At 39.6% G+C, this 26,425-nt stretch overlaps 1 protein-coding gene across 4 annotated transcripts in view; it reads right to left on the reverse strand.

Annotated features, from left to right (window-relative positions):
- Positions 1–26,425, reverse strand: part of SORCS1 (sortilin related VPS10 domain containing receptor 1) — a 259,464-nt gene that overhangs the window by 82,184 nt on the left and 150,855 nt on the right. For all 4 annotated transcript variants that reach the window (XM_079313142.1, XM_079313140.1, XM_079313141.1 and 1 more), the window contains exons 4-5: positions 24,664–24,822; positions 11,117–11,190 (exon numbers count right to left, since the gene is read on the reverse strand). In XM_079313142.1, coding sequence (XP_079169268.1) covers positions 11,117–11,190; positions 24,664–24,822 — 233 coding nt within the window. The remainder of the gene's footprint in view (positions 1–11,116; positions 11,191–24,663; positions 24,823–26,425) is intronic.

Below are 26,425 nucleotides of genomic sequence, written 5' to 3' on the forward strand. Positions count from 1 at the left end.
AAAGGCTTGTTTCTCTCCATTGAATTTACGATCTCTGGACACCCATGCTAGAGAGACCCACAGGGGATCACATAAAGGTCCCAGAGCCGGAAACACAACAGACCTGAAATATGTTTATTACCTAATTTTAAAAACACAAATTACAGATGAGGTATGGATTGCAATTAAAGAGGTAATTGAATGTCCTGAGCAGTCCTCTTCCTGAGAAATGTTTTATACAGCTTACATCAGCTTTATTATTTACTCCAGGACATATAAAAGCCTAGGAGGCATTCAGAAATGCAATATTGACCCCAGTGAGCATATGCAGGAGATAAATATTGTGCTTTTGGTACTGCCCCTGAGAACATACTCTCTCTAGGAAGACAGACACAGGACAATCTGTTCCTAAAGCATCTACTGGAAAAAAGGTGTTAAGAACTGTAGGATATATATCAGAATTCTTGAATTTTTAGTATGTCAACCAAATCAATCACAACACCACCATGCATCCAGCTATTCTATCAGTGTGTTTCCTTGTCTTTTTCATTTGGCTGGGGGAGAAAAAAAAAAAGTATCTAAGGATACTTAGAAGCTGAGAAAGTCCACGTACTTTTACAAACCTGAGTATTATTAAGTAACAGTTTTGAACCCATGGTATCAGTATGAAAAAAAATTGAAAACTGATTACAAAGGAATTCCATGCCTGACCAAACTGGAAGGTTCTAAAACCAAAGAATGAACAAAAAAACAAAAACAAAAAAAACCAAAAAAAAAAAAAAAAAAAAAAACCCCAAAAAAAAAAAAAAAACCCCCCAAAAAAAAAACCAAAAAAAAAAAAAAAAAAAAACAAAAACAAAAAAAAAAAAAAACCAAACCAAAAAACTAAACCCAAAACCAAACAAACAAAAAAAAACAAGTTTCACATGTGGAAGAAGGAAACATGCTGGATTGGACCAAGACAGCACCAAAGGCTCCAACTCAGTGCTTCTAACTTAATACAAGTGCTCAGTGTACTTCATTGTCTTGTGTCTGCAGTGTCTTCACAAGGAAGATGAGGAAGGTGCTGTGTGTTCAACAGCTGATAAACCAAGCACCCTACAAATAGCAGGGCTACAGATGAACAACATTCTGGGACCCACTCAGCTACTGATTTCTCTCAAAAATCTCTCTAAAAATAAACAATAGTTCCAAATTTGCCACTCCCTGTTCTGAGCAACTCCTGTTCACTATGCTGGCAGTGCTTTCTTCTCATATTTCTCAAATCCATTCTTCCCTTTCAGCATCTGCTCTCAAAGACCAAACACTCATATATCCACAAACTTTTCTTCTTGCCTCAGTCTGTTTTCACTTTGTGGTAAAATGCCAGCATGTCCTTTGTCCGTCCCCTTAATCTCAGGCTTTCTGTAATACTCACAGAAACTTCAGGACACCAGGGATATCCTTGCAAGGCTTTCTGTTGAATGGTGCCTATTGTATTTTTTGATTAACTTTTAGTGTTTTGTTGGTATAATTGTCAGGATCTTTTGAAAAAAGAAAAAGGAAAAGGAAAAAAAAGGAAAAAATTCTTTTGGGAAAAGGAGGACTTAGAAAAGCCAAAAGGAGTCCAAGGCAGGACTGCCCTGCCTTTACACTGAAGGTGCTTACATTCTGAAAAATTCAGGACCCCCCACGGTCCTATTACAAAGTTGCTTCCTAAAATTTTAATCACTATCAAGCCTGCTAAGTAGTTATCTGCACTGGAGAGCCTCACAAATCGATACCACTGGCTGCAGCACAAGTAATTGCTCTGAATGCAGATTCTACATCCACCGTGAGAAGCAGCACAGGGAAAAGACCCCAAATCATTCCCTGGTTTAGAACTCGGCTGAGCTAAACAAAAGCAGCTGGCACTGCCCACTGCACACTGAACACTAGCTGGCATATTTCTGTAGTGACCAGCCCCTTGCCATCTTCTGTCTGAAACATTTCTAAAACCTTGGCTTCCTTGGCCTGTCAGCTCCTCTGAGCCAAGAAAATTCAATAGAGACCCTGTTATCCTGGGGTTTCCACCTCTTCTATCTTTTTTCACTTCTAGAGACAAAAGCAATTGTTTATGGATGCTGGGAACTGATGAGGCTTGCAATGCAGTCAGACCACTCAGAACTGCAAAAAGGCATCATTGTGGAGAAAGCAAAAGCTTCTACTTGCTGCACCTAATTTCAAACTACCATTTTTTCACAAACAATGAACTCGAAACAGCAGACAATAAAGGCTGCATCTCAAGGATTTGTTCATTCTGCAAAGTAGCTTTGGGTGCCTTTGGTTTTGGATGCTTGACTTCAGACACAGACACACTGTATCTGGGACTATATGCACAAGAAACACAATGGCAATCTTTTCATAGGTATTTATTGTATCATACATGCTCAGAGCAGCCAAGATCAAACCTCTTTTCTTAAGACAGGCAGTAGAAGACATTGTTATTTTACAGAATCTTCCATGCCAATGGCCCAGAATACCAAATGCTGCCACGTCCTTTCCACAGAGAACAGCAGTGTGAATGATCCTCATTCTTTCTATGGACACAGAGGCCTGATGCAGCTTTCCCATGTCTCAGAGGAAGTGATCAAATGCAGAATTAGGACTCCTGTGACCATACCTTACCTGCTTTGGGGGTAAACAGGCATGATCTGCTCATGCAGCAAAGGCTGGCAGAGAAAACACAAAACAGCATGTCTGTGCTAAGGTGGAGGGAAGGAGATCCACACAGCTCTGGTCATTTTGGGATTATCAGGGCTGAGTGGGAGCAGCTCAGATGTGGCTGCAGTGCAATGCCAAACAGAAAGGTGACATTTTGCTTGGAAAACCCAATTTGACTACTCAGCATGAAAAATGCTCGTGGGCCTCAGTTGCATTGTGCAGATGACTTTGTTCCTAACAAGCTATTTATTTAAGATACCTCCTGACCCTCAGCACTCTTTCTTCCTAGTCCCAATTTGAGCAAATCCCCACGTACACTGCATTACACAGAAAGACTAAACTGCTGCAACAATCAAGTGGAAGAGGGAATGTACTCCTAGAGATCTTTATGCCAAAGTTGTCCTATGAGCATAAATATTCTAACAAGCTTTATCCTGTCACAATAAAGCTATAAAGTTGCTTTGTTCAGCACATGATAATGGCTTTGTAATTCAATTATTGGTGGGATTTGCCTTTAGGGATTTATCTTTCTTTAGCCTCAGCACTCATGTGAATCCCTTATCGTAAATCTTGCCAATGCAAAACCAGCTCCTCCACTGCCTCTGGACATATCCTGTCACTTCATGTTAAAAAATTGGCACCTTCCTCCTCAGCTCAGTGAATGGCAGGGTTTTGGTTTTGTTTTACAGGACAGAATGAAAACAGTGGGTGATGCTCCTGTTGTCCCCAGCAGCATTAATTTTTTGGTCGCACTCATGTTTCTATAATAATAAATTCTAATTGCCATTCATAAAAATAGTAACATGTAGCACTGAACAGGGAGCTTTTTGTCCAAAGATACAAAAGCACTTGACAATCAACCTTTAAGTAACCTTCCCTGCATGGCACTGATTTGTTCAAGGCCTATGGAAAAGTACAAGACAAGCAGACCAAGTTAGAAATAGGGGCTGAGGAAAATTTTTGTTCTTAGCTTTATAGATAAACTTCACTGATTAGTCAAAGGCACAGGGGCCTCATTGATTTGACCAAGATCACACAGTTGCTATGTGGCAGAGACAAAAATAGAGCCTGAGAGTTCTCCAGGCTCCTTTTTCTTTTACTACTATATTGACTGCATGAGGACTTTGCAGATACTCTCTGTTCCCTTTTTTGCTTGCAGAGGTCAGTGGATCTGCCCCAGGGAGCTTAGTGTGGGAGGCAATTCTTGTGGTTTCTTTAGTTCAGTCCCTATTATGTGAAAATTCTCAGATTTCACTATTCCAGGAATATACTTTAAAGACTGCTTTCTAGCTTTAACATCTGCTAACCACATCCTCCTGACATGTTTTAGAAACACAAATTCCAGATAGGCATAAATCAGCACTTCATTTCTTTATATCTGGCTAATAAATCTCCCCTGACCATAATTTAATTAGCTTTTCCCTTCTACATCTCTGCAGCATTCTTTCCCACATTGTCCAATCACACAACCTGGTGCAATTCAACTGGCACCACTGGGCCAATCCATTCTCTGGTTTGCTTTGCTCAGTATGTCACCCTTTCTTTAGAACTGATAGAAAACAGCAGTGCAGTGAGTAAAGCCCAGCTTCTCCTAATTGTGCCACCTCACAGCACTGACCCAGAAAGGCAGGGGGCTGTTGCTGCCAGCACTGAAATAGTGAGTAGGTAACTGGGGGTAGCGGTGTGACTTTCAGGCTGTGGGGGTCAATTTTACTCTCACCATCCCACCAGTTTTCAGAGCCCTAGTGCACAATAACCCACACCCCTCCACACCCTGCTGCCAACATACCCCACAGATCTGAGGGCAGCAGCAAAGGAAACCTTCTCCCCTGCTGCTGTAACACCACAGCTCTCGTGGGAAGCTGCAGAGAGGAAACTCTGAAATAGATGGATGCAAATTCTCAGGAGGCAGCTGTCTATTGCTGGTAACACAGGGTGGGAGGAGAGGACCTAAACTAAGTGGATAAAATTCAGTTAAGCAGGACTAGATCCTGATTTTAAAACAGCCCTTCAATCCTGCATCTCTTTTTCATATACTGCAGGAAATGTAAGACTTCAAGCAGGCTTGAAGAGAAAGAAGGAGGAAAGTTAGTTATAGTTATATAGTAATATAACTACATATAACTAACTCTAGTTAGCTCTAATATAACTAACTCTAGTTATTCTATATAGCTCTAGGTATAGCCTCTGAGCTCCCCTCCTTGATATCACGAACCAAACCTGATTTACAGCTTGTCTGCTGGTACAGTCTAATAGGATCACAGTCTCCTGCTGTGTTAAGGCCATGTCTCTTGTAGTGCTGTGGCCAGTCAGGCAGCTCTGGAGGAGGCCAGCAGGTCACTGAGAGCAGAGTGCAAGGTCAGCTCTGGTCACACAGCATGCTGCTCATTAAACATGCAGGAGAGCACAGCACAGATCCAGACAAATCCACAGGTGACTTACCTGTGCACTGCTTCACCTTCTCAAGGTCTGGCCATTATAGGGCACACAGAGAGAACAGCTGCTTAGTCCAGTTCCTGCTGGCCACTGACACATTCCAGGGTCCTGCACAGCTCCTGCACTGATTAGCCCCCAATCAAGATTTTGAACACAGTGAATGGATGCCTGCCTGCCTCTGCAGAACTTTAATGAGGGAAAGTGGGTGATGTAGAAAAGCTGAAGCTCATGGGAGTCTGTACTCATTTATAAAGTATCTCTGGATGGTTTTAAAAGAAGTATCTGCTGAATTGGTAAAACTAAACCACACTAACCTCTGCATCAATCAGACTGGGGCTTCTTGGTTCCAAAAAGCTTAATCAGATGAACATTTGCTTCATTCACACCTGCTGAAAACTGTTGTGGGTTTCTCTGGCATGTACCCATAACCACCATATTTAAGCTAAGAAAAAACCTTTTAAATTAATTTTTTTCCCTTCAACTCACTGAACAAAGCTAAGGCTTGTGTGTTAGATCAAGTGGATGATTTTCTGGACAGGCTGTCACAGTGCACTTTGATTGGCACCTTTCCCATCACCTTCCAGCAGCTGCCCTGCAGTGATTAAAAGGTCTTGTTCAGCCACACACAGCATCATTTGTAAACAGCCCAGGCACTGAGACATTTAAATTGCCTCAGCCCACCTGGGTGGGTGTGCAAATCTCACCAAGCCAAGAACTGACAAACACTGGGACAGTGCACCCAGCTTGCTCCAAGTGCTTAAATATAATGAAGTTTTTAACAGGGCTTTGACACCTCATCCCCTTGATTTTCAGCTCTTTCAGCTGCTCCACTGAGCACAGTCAGAGCTTTTAAAATACAGTCTCCATCCTCCTCTGAAAAAGAAAATACATATACTCTGTAATTATATTGTGAAAATTGACTTTCTTTGCTACTACTCATAAAAGAAACAAATATAGCCCTATCTACTCATCTGTCCTCCCAGCTGCTTACAGGCTTTTCTCCCCTTCAGTGTGTGTGCATATTTTTGTATTATTTGATGGGAAAGGTTGGTTTGCAATGTTTGCCTCCATTTGCTTCTCCTGCTTATACTCAGGAAAACATAGGACTGAGTGTAGGCCTAGCAACATCTCTTACCAAACTGACACATATTCTTTAATTTCTTCAGGGAATCATTAACTTCATGTACACTACTGAAAATCATAAATGTTGTGGGTTGGAGTGGATCCTAAAGATCACCTAGTTCCAGTTCTCCTGCCACAGGCAAGGACACCTTACACAAATTAGGCTGCTCAAAGCCCCACCCAATTGGCTTTCAACACTTCCAACTTCCACAGCTTCTCTGGGCAACCTGTGCCAATGCCTCACCACCCCAAAAATAAAGAATTTCCTCCCAATATCTAAGCTACACCTGCTCTTTTTCAGTTTGAAGCCTTTACCCCTTGTCTTATCCCTCCATGCCCTTGGCAAAAGACCCTCTGAGCTCTCTTGGAGCCCTTTTCAGGCACTGGAAGGTGCTCTAAGGTCTCCCCAGAGCCTTCTCTTCTCCAGACTGAACATCCACAGGTCTCTCAGCAGAGATGCTCCAGCCCTCTCGGTATTACACCTTCCAATCTTCTTGAAGTATGGAGTGCTATTACTTTTGTATTTCTCCTGCTTGCTTGTCTGGGTGCAACACTCAAGTAAAAAAATAAAATCAATACCACTAATAGAGATATTGATGGTAACTTGATGATCTAATTCACTAGTTGGGCTTTTCTATTGTTCATTTTATGTTATTATTAAGGCACTTCTATTATTTCATTTTATTTCTGTCCTCCCCTTCTAAGTTTCTCAAGGTTAGGTTTTGATTAGAATTAGATGGGAATCTTTTCAGAAAAATGTCTTATTTTTATTAAAAACCATTACATTTTGAGAAATTTTAATGAGATTTTTAACCTTTCTATTTTTTTTTTAATTATTTTTTTTTAGGGCCACTCTAATTGTGATGCCTTGATTTACTGACTTTCAGGAAATAATTTCTGGTGGAAGGCATGAATTGATCTGAGAATAAAAACCTGGCTTTTAATGGCCAACAAAAGTCTGTATTTATATTTTGGCCATATTGACCTACCTGTACTTCAAGCAGTTTTTGTGCAATGACTGGTCACAGATGTTTGGATTTGCAACTCACAAAATATCACTACTGAACTTTGACTAGATGACTGAACCATTAAAAAATGAAGAAAAAAGGAACCTAATTCCCAGTACAACTGGTTCACCAGTTGTGTTCACAATTGTATTCAAACCAGCACCTCCACCAGCAAAATTCCACAGCAGGAATATATACCAAAAATCACCAAGTATCACAAAAAATAAACTCAGAGTATTTAAATAAATTTATTTATTTTTATCCAACTCTTTTAACTAGGATCTACTGCATTCTCTTTCCCTAATGCCAACTACATTAGTAAACATTGTGCTATCAGCAATAATTCATGTATATTAACTTGTTTCTGTATTATGCTGCTGAATTAATATTGCTTAGAATATTCCTTCCTAGTAATTAGGGTATGTTCACAGAGCACATTTCCAGAATTACAAAGTACCTTCATGACTTTCATGCATTTTTCTGTCACAGTACATTTAACAGCAAAATCTCAAGAAGCTGCCGGGAAAAAAAATAATAAAAAATATGAAAATGGTTGATGCAGTGCAGAACTGCTGTGCTTTGGGCTTTTATGCATTGTGGATTCTTCCAAGTCTCCACCTGACAGATAATATGTGGTTGAGTCTTTAAGTGGAGCACATTTTCCTCAGTACACATCTCTAGACTGTGCACAGATATGTGATGATGTCCAAATTACAGGAATTATTAGAGGTGTCACAGTAGCCCATTACTAAAGCCTGCCCAGTCACAACTGTGTCTCAACAACCTTCTAATGAGGTAGGAAATTACAGATCCATTTCTTCAACTTTTGTTTGATATTGCTTTTTGGTGGAGGTTTTTAAGACAAGAAGTCTCCAGTCACCTCTCATTTTAAGTTTCATTTCATCTGCTCATCTCCCACTGGATATCTCCTTTCACAGAGTGACATTACACCTCTTTCATCACAAGTGGGGATGGCAGGTGGAAGAATGAAAAGGAGGAACAGAAGAGCTTTGAATAAAAAATATTCTATTTCCATATTAATGACTCCCCTTAATGAAACAGAGGATGCAAGAATAAAAAGTACATGTGGGTTACAAGGAACTGGGTTGTGTCTACACAGTGTTTTCTCAGTGTTATGTAGTAAGCATCATTACACTGTTTTTCTTTAGGGGTTTACATTTCTCTGGAGTGGTAGGAGGAAGAGATGTTTCACAGAGCAGCCAAAAATAAGAAATAAAGAAGAAAATTCTCTTGGCAACAGATACAAAAAATACAGCTGTAAAAGACACTACAGCTTCTCTGACAGTGTTTGCAGGCAGAGCCTTCTCAAGACTAAAGCTAGCAAGCTCAGTGCAGTTTATTCACAAGACTCGAGTGACCCAAAAGCTATTTACAAGACAAAGTGACAGACTAAAATGGCAATGAAAATATCAGTGAGCAATCAGGAAAATGCATCTTTGCTTTCATCAACCATTCAAATCCATGTAAAAGTCTTTAGAGTCTTCCAGGTGCACCTTCCCTGTCACAACAAGCAGCGTAACTAAATGCAGCCTCAGGAAGGCAGATGCCAGAGGCTCTGCTTTGTGCCTTCCTATTTTAGAAAAGTCCTACTTTAGAGAGTACTGGAATCTGTACTAAAGCAACTCCTCAGCCTTTCTTACATATCAGAATATTTCCCTCATTTTCTGCCCAGCTGTGTCCTGGTTGATCCCTTCAAAGCCATTTGATTCAGATAAAGCACCAGGAACATTCTGCTTTAAGTTGTGATTTCAGGACATTTCACCTCACTTTTTATTTCTGCTCTTGAGAATAAGTGAAGTCAGTCTCCCCACTTTTCAGGTTGATTTCACTCTGCATATTCACAAGCCAAAACATATAATAATAAATTTTAAAAGCCCAACCAACAGCAAATCAAAGGGCACTGAGCAAGGCTTTACCCAACCTGTACACCAGCACTGGCTACAGAGATGGTGCTGCAGAAATCTGGAGTTCAGCAGTATTTCTTTCAGGCGCCAGGTCCCTTTTGCTTTTCTTGCTTGGGAAACCAACTGTGACCAGCATTGAGTAAAAAGGGTTTCCTTCTGATTCAGCATTTCAGGGCTGCTGTATCCCCAAGTACCTGGCTGCCCAGAATGGAAATGCACATTAAAGCCCACTGCTGCTCTCTGTGGTGTTCCCAATCACACATGCACAGCTGTTTTCTACTGTGGGTGTGCTTGAGGACAGACAGTGTCCATGGAATTGCAGCTAAAGGTGTTCTTTTTGTCTTAGGGTCATTGTGATCATCATAAACACGCCACAATGTCTCCCCAGATTGTATTACTTTCACTTTTGACAGCAAATTGCAGTCTAGCTTACACTGAGGTGTGTTATACAAGGGGCACTCTGTTCAAGGTGAAAATACAGGCTTGCAGTTTCATGCTTTGTGAATGGCTGTAGGGAAATTAGATGGGTGGTTGGAACATTTTGTCATCTTTTAACTTGCTCTTTGCCTTTGAAGCTCCAAGTCTAAGTTCCCTTATTTGTTAGGATCTAAAAGGCCTTCAAAGTTCAAGCTCCACAGAAAGGGAACATTATGACTTCATTGTTTTTCTTATTGCAGGCGTCCACCAGCTCATTTCACAATAAGCCAGAACTGTAAGCAATGACTGGAAACTTCAAAAGGCTTGGAGGACATGGGGATCAGGAACAGGGACAGTCTCTTCAGCCCTCTGAACCCCCTCAGCAATTACAGTTCTGTTGGATGCCTAAAAAACAGGGTACTCAGCTTCTTATGACTTTTTGCTTTTATTAGGCCAGGAAAAAAAACAGAAGATGTGTAGAGCTCTGTGTTTACATCTGACATTTTCAGACCCTGTTAGGAGTCCTGCAGGAAAGAAATAGTGATATAAACACACATGTGGCTACCAGTGCAGACACTCCCACAGAAATGAGCTTAAGTTAAAAATGGAATTTAGTTTGCATTAGCTTCAGCTAACACAGGTTCTGAGAAAGGATTAAAAAGCAGAAGCAGCAAACAAATCTCTGGTATATCCTTTGCAGACCAAATATAAATTCAGCTTTAGAAGTAAATTTGAACTAGATCTCTTCCTTATTTTAGAAATGAAAAGAAAATATTTGACTGAGCCACTCATGAATTTTGCTATATTCAAAACCTGTGGGTTTGACATAAATTTATAGTTTAGAAACTACCATGCTGGTCTCATTTTAATCATTGGGTTCATCTCCTCCTGATTTCAAGACGACCATTTTATCAAAAGCTTCTCTTCTGAAGGCATAGTCACAGGACAAAAGCCCACTTTGCTGACAGGCAGACTAATGCCTCCATAAGGAGTTGATGGGAAGTCCCACAGATTTACACCAAAACACAAGAAAACCTTATCTTTGATTTGGACTATACAACCATGTTTGCAGGGGGAAAAAAATTCTTCATCTCCTTCATGTCTCAGCTGTCTTTTCCATGTAAGCCAAAGTTACACTGATTTCTGTCTAGTGGCAGCATGCTCAAGGACTTTCAAGGACTAAGCAGGTCTAACTAATTAAAAGCACAACATCAGCCACTGGAGGATGTGGCAGAAATGCTGATGTCCTCCAGGACTTCAGGCTTTGTCCCTTAATTGTAGCAGCACCAGACTGAACTCTTCACTTTCCCATCCTAAATCAATGCTTCCTTCAGATTATCATTCAGCAGATTTCAGTTCTGCATCACTCCTAGATCAAAAACCCAGTATTCCAAGTTCCAGTATAAATACATAATGCCCTTTTCATAGCAGTTCTAAATTAATCTCAACAAATCAGCAGTGCAGACTATTCAGCCACATTGCCTTCAAGACCTCATTCCAACACCTCTGTCTGTGTCAATGCAGTGAGGAAGAGGGTTTTGCTCTTACCAGTAGAACCTGTTTGGTGTAACTCCCTCATGTAGGAGCAGCCATCTTCTGCCAAACTCCACGGAACTGAACAACTGTGGACAAAAACAAACAGTCATGAATCACAGTAAAACACAGATATCAGAGAAATTAACCTGAAAAACCCTCTACCACTTCTGAGATAGGGATTTAGCCTTTTGTTCATCCCAGTCTCAAAGGAACACACCTGGGGCAGCTGGAACATGTCTGTGGTGACTTTTATTGGCACAGAGAATACTGAGAAGTGATATGGGACACAACTGGTGTTAGCTGAGGCATCACTTTATGGGTAAACCTGGTAACCTGCCCTGAATGACAATTCATCACCCAGTTGTCTTCCTCAGTATTATGTCAGAAGGACATTGTCTTTCCATCAGCAGTGCCATCCTTAGGAAGCTTTGTCAATCTGGCACCAGAAGATGTTCTAACATGTCAAGACTTCCCTTGCAGGACTGGATGAGTTTAAACAGCACAAGTTAATTGTTCCAAGGAAACCTCTGATTTTCCCTCTGCTCTTGTCCTTCTGCCAACAGCATGACACCTTCTCCTGGTCTGGTTATGTAAACAATATCCAAATACATCAATCATTTCAGAAAATCTTGCCATGATAAATACCAAAGCAGGCTGAGAAAGGTCAGCAAAAAGGCATGTTGCAGGTATTATAAATCCTTTTACATGCCTTTGTGGAATCATATACAAATGTTACTATTACAGATAACTTACAAACAGCTGCTCTCCACAAGTGCTGCCATCAAGTAATTCTCAGAAGGCCAGTAGAGGGAAGGATCACTTGGGTTCTTTTATTTCTTTTGCTTAATTTAGCTTCAAATTTATCATCTGGAAGGACTGAGAGGCAGTCAGCCCTACACTCTTCTGGCGGATTCATCCTGTGTCTTCCCCTCCTTTCTTTGCCTGGAAGACTTGGTCAGTCCCCTTTTCTGGCAAGGCAGATGGTGGACACTGAACTATTATCTCCTTTTTCATAACATCTTTTAAGGGATCTTGCATAAAATGCAGATTACATGAATCTTTATGTACAGACCATGGCAAATTTTTTTGGAACATGAAGTGGCAGTGAATTAGTAGGGAAAAGAAAAGATGTGAGAATTACTGAGAAGAAAAAAATGATGATTTAGAAGCTTTGGGCTAATGAGAAAGATGATTTGAATGTGTTTTAAGAATTATGAGACTGGGATGTAAAAAAATTTCGTGGTCTACTTATTTGAATATTGATTCCAAATGCAACACCCAATATCCCTCACCTTTCCTATGGTAAAAACTTGAAAGAACATGGAGAAAGTAATTAAAGGAGCTTTTTAGTAAACAGTAAACAGATTGGCATGTATTAAAATTTACTTTGAAATATTAAAATTCACCTCTTTCATCTCCCTTTCTCTTGGACACTGTCAAAGAAGAGAGAGGGAAGAATGCACAGGGTACAGAAGATAACAAGAGTGAGAAGAGGGAAAAACAGTTTAGTTCTGTGGCCAGAAGTGCATCCAGTTTTAAAACTTCAGTGAATCTGTTATTTATCCTTAAGTAGAAGATTATAGATATATTTTTATTTGAAATTTTAAGAAACCCCAACTATAACAAAGGAAAACTTTTCACAACCACTTTTTGAGGTGAGTTAAGGTCATCTATTCAAGAACTTTACTATTACAGGAAGTATTTTCCCTCCTCCACACTCAAAATCCATTTCTAGACCTTTCTTATAATTGCAGCAAGAAATAAAAACATGATAACAATAAGCTATTTCTATTATCAATCATCTCTCTGATGTCAATGTTTTTCTTTTCATGGCAAAGTAGCTTCTTCTGTGCCAAGTACTGTCTTTGACATACAGTAATTTAAGTTTCAATAAAGCCCATATGATCCTTTAATTAAAAACAGGGAGCAATCCAAACTCAAATTCCTCTCTATTTCCAGACCAGTGATAAACAGGATGCAAGCTTTCCAGGGACACTGATGTTCCAAAGGGTGACATCATCATATTGAACCTTGTTTTGATGCCTTGGGTTTTAGCTTTTTTATTTTTCAGAATCCCTGCTGCTTTGTGTGTAACTCTGAAACTTCACACTAGGTGTTAGTTCTCTTCCCAGGGTGGTTGGGCAAAACAATCCCTTCCTAGCTAAAGAATCAAGAACAACCAGTACCCAAAAAGCAAAAACAACAGTGAGGGAAAGGGGGCAAGCCAGGGGGCTGAGACTTCATAGCCTGGGGCTGTGGTTGGATAATTGACCCCAATATGTAGATAAACCAAAACTTGTAAAAGTCTAAAAATTCATGACCAGGATCCACCTTGGATTTCATTTGGGTGTAGCCCTGGTCAGACTCTTGCACTGCCCAAAGTGAATCATTTCAATAAATACCTATTTCATCTCTTCTGCTCTGCCTAGTCTCTGTTCAACATTCCAGGCAGTTTTCCCACCTTTGTATCTCTCACCCTTATCCCTCTCTGGTTTCCCTGAGAACTCTCAGCAGGTTATTCCCTCTCTGTATTTGCTGCTGACAGCCCCAGAGGCACAGAGGGGCACTCACCTGCAGCATCCCTCAGCTCCCCTCCAGAACACAGGCTGAGGTGCACCCACACAGCCCTGCTTTCTCCTGATCTGTGCCTCAGCAAGATGTGATTCAGCCAAAAAAAGGGAGAAATGCAGAGCTCCTGCCTGTTCCACAGGCAGGAAATGGCAGCAATTCTGCTGTCAGGGCTGGACTCTTAAATTAGAAGCCAGTGCCCAGTGAGCTGGAGACAGCATGTGAGAAAAGGCACTAGCTCTCAAAGGGAAATACCAGCTCCCTGGGAGCCCATGCCAAAGCTCTCACTGGCTTTGATTTTCATCCTCTGCCATTATCTCTGCACCAGCTTTGGCCTTTACTGACTCACAGCAGCACAAGCAGCACTAATGTGTCTATAGCAAAGGGGGAATTCCCTACCTTATGTACAACTACCCCCTCAAAAAAAAAAAAAAATTGCAGTAAAGATTTTTTCAGATATTATATTCGAAGTATAATTAATTTTTAAATCTAGTTTATTCAGTTTGACTGGAAAAAAAAAAAAGAAAAGTTTTTCAAGGCTACGTTTTTGTCAAGTATGGGTTGGGATACAGCTGGGATTATTATTCTCCTTTTAGCAATTGTAGTTCTTGGATGGATATGGCATTTTGCTCTTTTTACAAAATCCCTCTCTCTCCTGGGACTTCCTGTGGTAGCCTTGTGCATGCAGTCCTTCAAAGATGACATTTTGTTTTCTTTGGCAAGCACTGCTGTCTGATGACAATTCGCATTATTAGACTGAAGTTAGATAATGTTCTTTGCTACACTTATTTTTCAAGCACAGATAGAAAAGGAGGCTATTACAATTTTATTGTATGTTTTCATCTGAGGGCCAAGCTGACATTTCTGTTTCCACGAACACAAAACTGTTATGAAGTACAAATCTTGTATTGATCTCTCAGATTTGACCCTTGTTCATCAGGGAAAAAACTCTCTTTTTTTTTCTTCTCTTATACATTTATTTTTCTGTTTAATAGGTAGATTGTGTAACAACCATTAAACAGTCTGGGTTTGCTTTGTTTTGCTTTTTAAAATCTTAATATTCTGTGAAGTAGAAACCTACCACCTACCTCATTTATATAAGAAAAAAGGAAATGCAAAAGAAAAGAAAAGAAAAGGCTGTTCTGAGGTTACAAATACCTTCTGAGGCTGAGCAGGGATTCCAATAAACCCTTTGAATGGTGAGACAATTGCCCAGCCCTCTCACAACACACACCACTGTCTCTGGCAGCAGGGAAAGCTGACATCCGAAAACTGAACTTCTTATCTACCCCAGGCATGATACAATACTGCCCCTCCCTCTTTTTTGTTTCCCAGTCTGTATGAGAAACCCAAGAGCTGCTCATGTATTTCACAGGGATAGTGTATTTTTTCACCTCAAAATGCTCTGGGATATCTAGATATCTAACAGCAGGATACTGTTGCTATGTTTTATTCTTTTCCCTTCCAATTTCCTGATCTTTCCAGCGCCAACTTCAGACATGAATATTTTTTTCTTTTGCATTTCACAGTATTAAGAAGCAAACTAAATTCTGTAAAATATAGGGAGAAAACATGACATTTTTCCAAAATGTTCCATTAATAACAACTGGGTTTTATTTGACCCACCCATTCTGATATAATACCATTGGAAGGGTCATTATGCCAGTCAAGATCTACCATCACCCATTCTGTTTTCAACAGATTACTCTTCCTAGCCAAAGCTGTTATGTGAGGAATGTCTTGTGCCTCCATCTTCACTTCAGTGCCTTTACAGATTGCTGCAGATACAACTCACCCTGAGTGTCCATGATGTTTCATCATTCAGCTGTTAAAAGAATTTTATTAAATAATTCATTCTGATGTTTCTGCACATACAGATCTTGAATCATGTGGAAGTTCCATGTGCTTCCTATGCTGATGAGGATATTAAATTTTATACAATGATCTAATCTCATGCAAGAAAAAAATATGGACATAGAAATTCAAAACCTGGTTAAATAAAGGGTGATTTAAATTGCGTGTTGGAAATGACATTAGGGAAGTATTTTGAGAAACCTAGTAGTTCCTATTATTTTTCTTTTACTTAGGAGATTTCCCCTAAACAAGTTATAAAGGAATAGAGTAAGGAGTCTGGGTTGACTGGGTTTACCAACTTTGATCTTCCATTCAAAAAAGAAAAGACTCTCTTTCTCTCACCTCTAGCTTCCATGCACTCTCACTCTCCCTGGACACAGATCAGACCAAAACCAAATCAATCTACACTACATTACCAACCTGAAAAAATCAGATGCAACTGGAAAAGGAGCTGAGAACAGCTCTGAAGCTGTTGGGTTGGATTCAAATTCACCTCTAGTCCCATGAGAAGGTTTCTACTAGCCAGTGCTGCTGGTACTTTTTTACATATGCTGACTTCTTGACTCTTGCACTTCCTGGTGTTTCTATGAGATCATTAAAACTATGGCTATTCAGGCTGTATTCCCCTCAACCCTTCACAAACCATTTATTCACATACAAAAATCATCAGAACACCAGTGCACCTTAGCCACAGATTTTGCATCGATGAACCATACAAATATTTTGAGAGATTTCTCTTTTCTTCAAATTTCAAATTCACCAGAGAATGCAACATCCCAAAAGCACAGTTTGGCCTCAACTATAAACATAACAGAATCCAATGGGATAGGGACAATTCTTTTTCTGGAGCTGCAACAATACAATTTGAAATATATGCCAACAAGTCCTTCTTTTCCTTCTCATTCATTTATGCAGAATAAGTTTATTGCTGATAAATTTTATTTTACTACTACTACAAAAGCAGGTGCATTTGAAGAAATTTTAGCCTTCTACAAGGTTTTAACATTATTCTTGATGTTCATAAGAGCATTTTCCAAGTATTATTAAACTGTAAAAGTCTGTATTTTGAGCTGATCTAAAATTTAAGAAAGCAAAGAACAGTAGGGAGGGCATCATGTGGATTGCTGCAATTTGGTGATGTACTTCTCCAATTTAAATCTCCCTTGCCCTTCCTTTGCTTTCTATGCAGTCTGCAGGAAAAGTGGGGTTTGTACATCAGGGAGGGATTTCAAATTGAACACATTTATATAGCCATATACAATAGCCCTTTGTGGTCTTTCACACCTCTTTGCCCCAACTCTATCTGTTGAATGAAAAATTGTCCCAGTGGGAAAGAAATTTCCATAGTGGCAAAAGAAACATTTTAAAACAGGATGACATGGAATGAATGGCGACTTGGATGGACACATTTTGCCAACATGCATCCAGAGCAGCTGACTGAGTATCAAACAAAGTACATTACATTAAAAAAAAAAAATGGCTGTGCAGGGGATTTCTTCTTCAGAGCAGTCAGATGTTGGGAGGTATGCTGCTATTCCCTGAATCAGACTATGGACTAGGCTTCTCTCTTCTAACACTGCATTTAACAGAAAAGCGTGTTTTGCATAAAAAAGAATCTGAAATCATGCATGGCATTTCTTTCCTAAAATAAAGCACACAGCTATGGGTTACAGGGCTGATACTCATTTACTTTCCTGATCTCTGATCTGTTTGCAACTTGCACTGTTAAGAAGTTTAAATATCCTTGAAGCAATAAAGTTCACGGGATGCTGCATAGACTTTGAACATTTTAAGTTGCAGGCAATGCATTAATCACACATGCAGAAGCCATCAATCAGGTTACCCAATAATTAGTGTTTATTGGATGCTGATGGAAACACATCAGAGTGACAAAGCTGTCAGATACCTGCTTTCCACCACCAGTGATGTCTGCAGCTGCTTTTGCTGATGGACCCATGCTGCTGCCATGCAGAGCTGTTTAGTATGGTCATAACACAGCAATTGCTTTTGTCAATGTTCAGCAGATCAAAGCAATGACCCTCAGCTTCCTTCCTACCCTCAATAACTGCCCACAGACTGTCAGCAATGAGCCACATCAGCCACTGTTCTGGTTTTGTGGCAGTTTGCAAGCAACTGCACTAGGATGATGTCCCCAGTTTGTTCAACTCACATGCTAAAAAAGCGACAGGAAACATATTTTTTACCAGGAGGTATTTAAAGGACTCTGACTGGCATGTATATTTTAAAGACAGAAGGAGGCTCTAATACCATCAGTGTGTTCTCCTCCTAACAGATGCTGCAGCATCTTTACCAGTAACTCAAGCAGCAGAGAGAATTATTCAGACCAACAACTGATGGCTGAACTAGATTGTATCATTTGGAAAGACACCCAATCTCAAATCCAAGGGATGATGAATTTGCCACTACACTTAGTATGTTGTCCTCAAGGTTAATTCCCTTCTCTACTAAAAAATACTATCTCTGTTACAGCAACAGGGTACCAAGCACTTGCTTTCTGCTTTTCTGCTTTCTGTGCTGTAAAATTACTAAGTAAATTCAAAAATGCTTAGATAACTGCAATAAATAAGCACACTTTTGTTTAAAAAGTGTATAATATTTGAATGAGAACAGAAGAGAAAAGGCTTACTATAGCAGAATTTAGAGCAAAGTGTCAGAATTTTCATGCACACATGCACAGCTTTAACTTTCAAAATAAATTATTGTTCATCATTTGCATTCTATTAAAACCTATGGTTTCAAGTGAACATAGTGTTGACAGGCACTTTGTATAATAACATTTTGGAGATTACACTAAACCAAATGACAGAGACAAAGGTGAGTCATGTACAGAAAAGAGATGGAAGTTGCTCAACACCCCAGAGATCAGCAGCACATCCAGTGATATGGAGCACATGTCTCTATTCCTAACCCAGTGAACCATCCAACCCTGATGGAAAGGAAAAAGTAATTCTTTTTCATTAAATAGGAAAAGTAGAGCTATACAGAACACAGAAAATCTTGCAGAGAAACAACAGACCTACCCTTAACTAAAAGTATGTATCCAAGGATCCCAAGCCAAAAAAAGGACAAGTTCTCTAAGAGTACAGAGGGCTGATGTTTATACAGATGGATCAGCAAGCACATATTGATTTGTCTAAAGATGAGTGAGTCAGTGGTAAGGAGCACAGTGATTACTCCTTAAAAGTCTTTCCTTCTGTTTCACTGATCACACTCCTGGCACAGAAATCTATCTTCCACTGGGCTCTGCTAGTTGAATTTTTCCTTTTCCCTTTTATTATCAGAGTGGGAAACAACATTAGAGATTCCTATCGCTTTTAATTCAATTATTTATTTTAAATTGTTACCCCAGCACATTATGCTTAGTGAGGTCTGTAAAAGACTGATGGGTACTCTAAGAAACTATATTTTTCAATAGACTGTCTACAGTGGCTTATGGCAAATTTAAAAATGAAAGTAAAAAAGAGAAGAAGATACAATCTGGCACCATTATTCTTCTTTTGATGTCTGTTCCTTGTTTATTTTCAGAAGGCTGGCTGCCACCAAACACTTATCAATTTGCCTAGAGATAGCAAGAGATATTTTCAAAGGGTTGTGAGCAAGATGTGTTATCACAATGATGCCTAACAGGTATCTGTGCCTTGAGTCCTCACACAGCCCTAGCTACCAATGAGGGTATTTCTGTGCATTGCTTGCTTAAAAACAACCACATGGAATGTCTTAAAAACAGGGAACAGCATTCACCAGGCCCCCCTGTGGAAGGCCCTGTGCATCCTGGCACAAGTGCTGGTAACCCAGAAGAGTTATCTGGGATCAAGCAGAAAGTGCAATGTTACAAAAACTGGGACAAGCAACTTTTAACATGGAAATTACTTGTTACTTTTTCCCTTTTCAACAATGTGCATCAAAGAGATGCTGGAAAACCAGCTTGGATTATTAGTGAGGTCCCAAACATGAGCACAAATAGTGTTGACTGTTGCAGGAGGAATGCCACAGGGAAAGGGGGAGTTATTCACACAGGCTAAAGTTAGCTTTATGCAAACCAGTTTCCTGGTTGTGTCCACAGTCTGTCAAAAGAGATAGGCTTTTCCAGAGGATGATTCAAAGTGGCTAATGCTTACCACTCTAGAGAAGCTTTTTTCCTCTCCATTAATTTTAGATGGGATTAGCCTCCCTCAGCTAACATTAGCCCAAGTGAAGAGTCCTCTAAATTGCTGTCACCACTGCTGTCAGCAGTGTAGGAAGAGAAAAAAACCAAAAAAACCCACACAACAAAAGGAGGTCACTTGATGCTAACAGCTTTTTGGTGGGTTTTGCTCTTTGTTTTTTGTTTAGCTGGGTATTTTTTGGTTGGTTTGTTTTGGGGTTTTCTTTTTGTTTTAACTATTATGTAGTATCTGAGAAAATTAATCTGGTTTTTATTCTCCCTTCTCCAGTCTATGTAAGAAATTATTGTTACCATTGAAACTGAGTGTGTAAATAAAAAAAAGCATTATTTATTTTGAAAGGAACCCCTGGAAATTCTGGGTGTGATCCTTTTCCAAGCAGATTCACCCTCAAAAGATCCCAATGCAGTGAAATAAAAGGTTTTAAAGTTATGGAGTGTAATCAGAATAGCCCATCACATCTTGAAGAGTGACTGTTGGCTACATCAATGCCAGGTATTCTACTGTCAGACAGAAGTATTAGACCAAAACACATGGACAGATGGGGCTGAAGGTACTTTTAGGTGCTGGCCTGCTCTCCCACAGACATCCTGTGGCCATATGAATCTGTGTATAGTCTCCAAGTGGTTTCTCTGTCATCCCAGAAATACCTTTCTCTTCCTCTTACATGCATGAGGAGAGGACATCCTTTAATGCAGGAAAATAAATAAGATTATATGGTTTGATGTCAGAAGATATGTTGCCTCAAAAGTGTCAGAACCCTGATTTGCTGAACTTCAGCACTTTAGAAATACAGCCAAGGATCAGTTCCTAATATTCACCTTCAGCATGATACACACAGTAAATAAAGGTAGGCAGATGGAACCAGAATTTTGGAAAATACCAAAATTAATAAAGAAAGAAAAAAATCCCCAAACATAAACCTCTTCATTTACTAGTGCTATGTTGACAGGGCTCCTTTAATTTGGGGTACCTCACTTTCCTAGAGTTACTTTAAAATGAGAGTGGAGAAACAACAACAATAACTCCATTTTAAACCTGCTTTTCAGCCTTTGCTACTGCCTTTTAGTACTTGAGTGCCTTTGTGCATTTCCTCCTGAGCTGGGCAATTACGACTCTACATTTTGCCTATCTGACTTGTGTTTCCCAATTTCACCTTTATTTCATCTCCCCAAATAGCTCTGTTATTCCTGGCTGATTACTAACCACTCCTCCATGTGCCTGACCCATCTGAATAGCAGAAGATGTCTCTACAAGAACTAGAGGCTCTTATATTCCACAGTCTGATTACACAGCAAACCACTTTTGGAGATTACACAGTAATATATAAGTAATACTTCCATAAAATACAGCCCCTCATTCTACAAGCAAGCTGATTAAACCCATGAGAGCTTACATGCACAAGACCTCCAAAAAGCCTTTGCCTCACAAGCACTGCTTTACTGTGTCTGGAGTTTCCTTCTGATTTGTAACTCCTTTATGCAGAAAATGGAGAAGCATGCAGCAGCTCTGCAATTATGTGGTAAGAATCAGCCAAGTAACAATCCTACTTTCAGCCAGAACAATTAATGCAATCATGAAGCAATTAGTGCAGGCAGCAGATGGTTTGCTGCTCTCTTTTTTTGTCAAGACTGACAGGAAAAAGCCATGCCTGAATTAGGGACTGGTCTGTCAGCACTGGTAATTCAAAGCCCACTGCCCAAGGCAGACACGGAGAAAGATGTGAACAAAACCAACCAAGCCACTGGAGCTTAACGAGTTACTGTTTGTCAGCTGAACCCCAGTAATTAACCACATTCACTCACAATCAACACCCAAGAAACAGGGACATAAATTTACTTCAGCTAAAACAGATTTTCCTGCCATTGAATAAATCCCTATTCAAACAAACAAGCAAAGATCTTATCATAGTGATAGACTCAGTGGGCTGTGAAGAGATGGAGGGATGATTCTGGGTGACCCATTTACTGTTTATTGCAACTGAGCAATGAGAGGCATCCACTACTGTTGGCTTTGCTCTCATCAATCCCCAATTGGATGGACAACTCCTGAGAACCAAAACAGTCCAGATCCAATGTGGTTCCTGTGCTCCAGCTCTTGCTCTATTCACCACCTGATTTCCCTGTCCCATTTGCTGCAATGACACAATGCAAATGGATGAAACTATCAAGTAGCTTGCTAGAAGGATGTAAAAGTGTTTTCTAGTTGATTATCACCTCCCTCCTGTCAACAGCAAAATTAAATGACTGCACCAATCCTAACTGGTCAAAATCCAATTTACTCCTCAAGTCCCCATCAAGAAAACCCTCACAGCCTCTTCAGTCAGTGGCATCAAAGTTAGTGGTATCAAAATATAAACTCTTTACCATGCAGACACAGTTCCCTTGCCTCCCTGGGTGACTCTCAAGCCAGTATGCACACAGGCCTGGAATCCAAGGAGTAATGGATTCTCTTCCCTTAAATACGGCCTTAGCACAAGTTCAGGAAATAGCTACCAGCAGTGCCATTTGTTGCAAAGCACCCCTCAGCTCCCATTGCAATTATCTAAACACCTGCAGGACCTCTTAATTACTCTGAGAAAATTCTGCCTTTGGATACACAAACACAAAACCAATGGGAGTAATTTACACTTAGCCATAGGCTGCACTTGACCCTTAGTTTGAGTTACATTTAATTTAGTCCAAGCTGATTAACACTCTTTTGCCTGCTGGTTACCCTCTATAGTTCTTGGGCAAAGCTTGCTGAAGTCAGAAAATGTATCCATTAGACTTTAAAGTAGAAACCAGGGCTGTGACTCATACCCATTCAGTATACTTTTAAAATTCTATTTTGGAGTTAATTGGTACAGATTTAAAGAATTTGTGCTACCTGGTTTTTTTCTTGCAACTACAATATTGAATTAACAACATTCAATTTGCTAATCAATTCCATAACAAAAAGTTTTAGAATACAGCCTAGATCCTTTCTCCCCAAACACCTCACACACAACTCCAACACCAACCTCATAAATTCATGCTAACACACAAACAGATCCTTTGTTCTTATATCCAGATTGTCTTTTAGGATCCTGTGGAAGAATGGGCATTTCTTATGAAATAGTGATGACATACTTCTTGGTAGCCACCAAACATAAATTAAATAACCCTTAGCGGTCTGGTCTCTAATTCAGAAGTATTTCCTGACCAGACTGAATACCCTCGCAATTGAAATGAATTTTCTACTATTATTTGACAAAGTTCCCACTGAAAGTTTCATTGATCTTCATGTAATAAATTTCCTTCCCTTAAACACAGTAACTTTCATTCCAATGGTCCTGAAAAGACATCAGAGATCAGCTTCTGTTCTGTTTAATATCAGTTCAGAGAACTCTACAGCCACAAGGGAAAGGAAACTTTTTGGCTTTGTCTAATTACATACTGAACATAGAGTAAGAATTTAATCTGCATGTGTCCCTGAACAGAGTATAACCAGAGTACACTTTACAAAATGCTGTGAGAGAGGGTGAGTGAAAAGTATTGCACACAACTGACTGTACAGAAAGAATTAGGAGGCAAGATGCATTTCTCAGTTGCAAAGGGTATTAAGCTACTGTCCTGGAAGGATTCTGGTTTTGAGTGTAAAAAGAATGAAGAAAATACTAAAAAAATTTCAATACAATCATTTTTCAACCTTACTTACTCAGTTTCCTCATGCCTTGGTTTTCTCAGGCTTACAGTAAAAGCAACAACAAGCCTAATTTATGCAAAATGAAAATCAGTAGTTCATTTATTTTACAATTAATTTAACTACACAGAAAAAAACATCACAGATTTCAAATTTTTATGCTGATCCTTACATTAGTCTATAACCTGAACAATTCAGCTAATTGATTATATTCATAGATTCTATTCTCATAGACTCATCACACACAAAGCAAAAAGGAGACCACTGAATTATTTTGTGTAAAGGCCTATATGCTAAACGTCAAGATATTTTGTTCTTTTACCCTTGCTTGGAGCTCAGCAAACTCTCTTGGTCTTTTTCCAGTTTTATTCAAAGCCTTTAAAACGTCACAATGTGAAATCTGCAATCTCTCTGAGCAGTTTGCTCCAAAGGCTAGTTACTTTACAGCTCAGTTTATCTGCCATTGACTCCTAACCATCAATTTTTGTTTGAAGTTTTTATCACTAAATTGAAATGGTTTCTCCTATGATTCATCTTCCCCATAGAAACATTTATGTACAACAATATAGTTTTCCTTCAATGTGCTTTTTGTTGAACTAAACAGATTGAGGTCTATCAAGTCCTTTGCCATAAGAAAGCTGACTTGTATTGATGTGTCTAATTTTCAAAAAATTCCAACAATGAGTTTCCCACCAAAAAGTCCTGTGTTGTTGTGTCAGGTTGGGCAGCAAAAAATGATGGCAAATCTCACAGCATATTTATTTGGCTGATGGATTACCCATACTGAGGGAACTGGACTTCAAAGGAAATTGATTCACTGCTACTTTTTCCTCTTAGAAAATCAAAAACTACTTGAAAATATGCCAACCAGAGAGGAACAAGGAGTGTCTTATACTGTTCTTGGAGCTGATACTAAACTGGAGGAAGAGAATTGTCGAGTAAGAGGCCAAAAGCCTCATTAGGGGTTTGTGAAGGATCTAGCTGTCTTCTCTGCCCACTGCCTGTCACACAATATTGCCAAAAGGATGGATGAATAAACAGCCTGCCAGATCAGTAATAGAGGGCTAGGCCCCAGGAACACAGCACATGCCCATGTCCTTTGCTTTGACCTTTACACGGAGGCTTGGTCAAAGTTTTCTGCTTGGAAATTCCAAACTGGTATTAATACCAAACTGGTATTTCCAGACTGTCCTGGTATCACCCCAAAGACTCCTGAATGCTCTGCAGCAACTGCACAGAGAGATGGGGAAGCTCTGGTTCTCCCTAAGCAAACAAATCCACAACTCTTACCTTCTGGTCTTGGCTGTAGGCTAGGATCCAATCTTCCTGTTTGGGGTGGAAGAGCAGACTGTGGATGTAGAAGTTCAGGCGGTATTTTTGATAGGTGGCTCCTTCATCAGAACTGATTAATAAGCTGCTTTCAACTTCTGGATCAGTCAGCAGCATAATCTATATGGGAGGGAGAAATGAAAATACAGTGGGAAAGAGGAGTCAGATGGAAAAAATAAGCAAGCAGCTAGAAACTTCAGAGAAGCTTATTATGTATGATTATTACAAAATGCTTCAATGTAATGGCAAAACTACTATAGCCAATGTTTCACCAATGAAAACAGTATGTTTCAGCTACATATACAAACAGGTGATCAAATAGGAAATGACTTCACCACTAGTTAAACCAGACCTAAATGAAACTGTGCTTAGCTTATTTGAAAAATTAAATCTGAATTTTTTAACACTACAGCACAGACATTACCTGGCAGGCACAGTGGGCTGCTAGGGTTTTCAAGAATGATCTACTGGAGTGGCAGACAAAAAGTTAGGTGTTAAAAAAATCAACCCAAAGCACAGAGAGAGGAGAGAGTCTGATCTCTAATGGTGGCTTTTGTTAGATTCCAGCAGAAATTTCAGAGAAGGCAGTTTCACTGCCTAAAATATTATAACCTGGCTGTCTGCAACAAGCACTCCTGCTTTGGCATGAGAACACATTTGATAACGTGCTGGGCTCCTTCCACCTCCAGTTCCTACAGTGCTGTGAATTACAGATCTGGTAGTGTATCAAAAATAACCTCTGCACGGTAAATTTGCTTTCTAGCTTTGTCCAGGAGTGTTAGTTTGGGAGTTACAAAAGATACACAGCTAAGAGTTGCAGTAGCTACTTCACCCCATTAGTGGTGGTATTAATTGGGCTGCATTGCTGATGAATAAGCAATAATGAGTTACTCCTCTCATGTGTTTCTGCATGACAGAATATAGAGTTCTGAGCAATAAAAAGAGATTGTTTCAGTATTTCAACAAGCAACAGAGTAATACCCAGAGGGAATGGGAATGAGGCATCACGACTGAAAAACATGAAGAGTTTTAAAGAATATTTGCCTTGGAAAGGTATTAAAGGCTTGAATCATTAGCATTTTTATTTTATTTTTTTTTCTAAGCTGTTTTGCAAATGGCAAACACTGATCTGTTTTTAGACAAGCCTGAAATGAAAATATCCATACCTGGCATTTCTCAGAACAAATTCCCATCTGGGTCTGAGCACTGCAAAAATCACACACTCCATTTCCTTCTCTTCCTTCATTTAGGCAGGCAGAGTTAGACACAACTTAACTCACTACCTAGGAGTTGTAAGGAAGCAGAGCATCTGCTGTCTGTGAGACACCAGATGCTAAAGAACTATTGTATGTGAAGGTGTAAATACACATATAATCTACACAGAATATGTCCTTGGTTACTGAGCAGCTGCCAATTTTTTTTTTTTTTCTGTCTCTAGAAATTTCCTTGGTAGCATAACAATTTGGCCTCTGACTTAGAAGTTTGGAGTTCTGCAAAACCTCTGAACTTTCAGATCCTGAATAGTCTCAGACCAGCTACACAACCCCACTATATCTATAATATAAAACAAGGTAATATTTCCATTGTAGCATAAAGGTAGAATCTCCTATTATATCTAAAAATTAGTGATGAAAACGTGCATTTTAAACCATTTTTATTTTCACTTAACTCTTTCAAATATTCCAAGCATGATAGAAGTTACACAGAAAGGATTAATAATCAA

The sequence above is a fragment of the Erithacus rubecula genome (genome assembly GCF_903797595.1).
Source record: "Erithacus rubecula genome assembly, chromosome: 9".
Taxonomy (NCBI): domain Eukaryota; kingdom Metazoa; phylum Chordata; class Aves; order Passeriformes; family Muscicapidae; genus Erithacus; species Erithacus rubecula.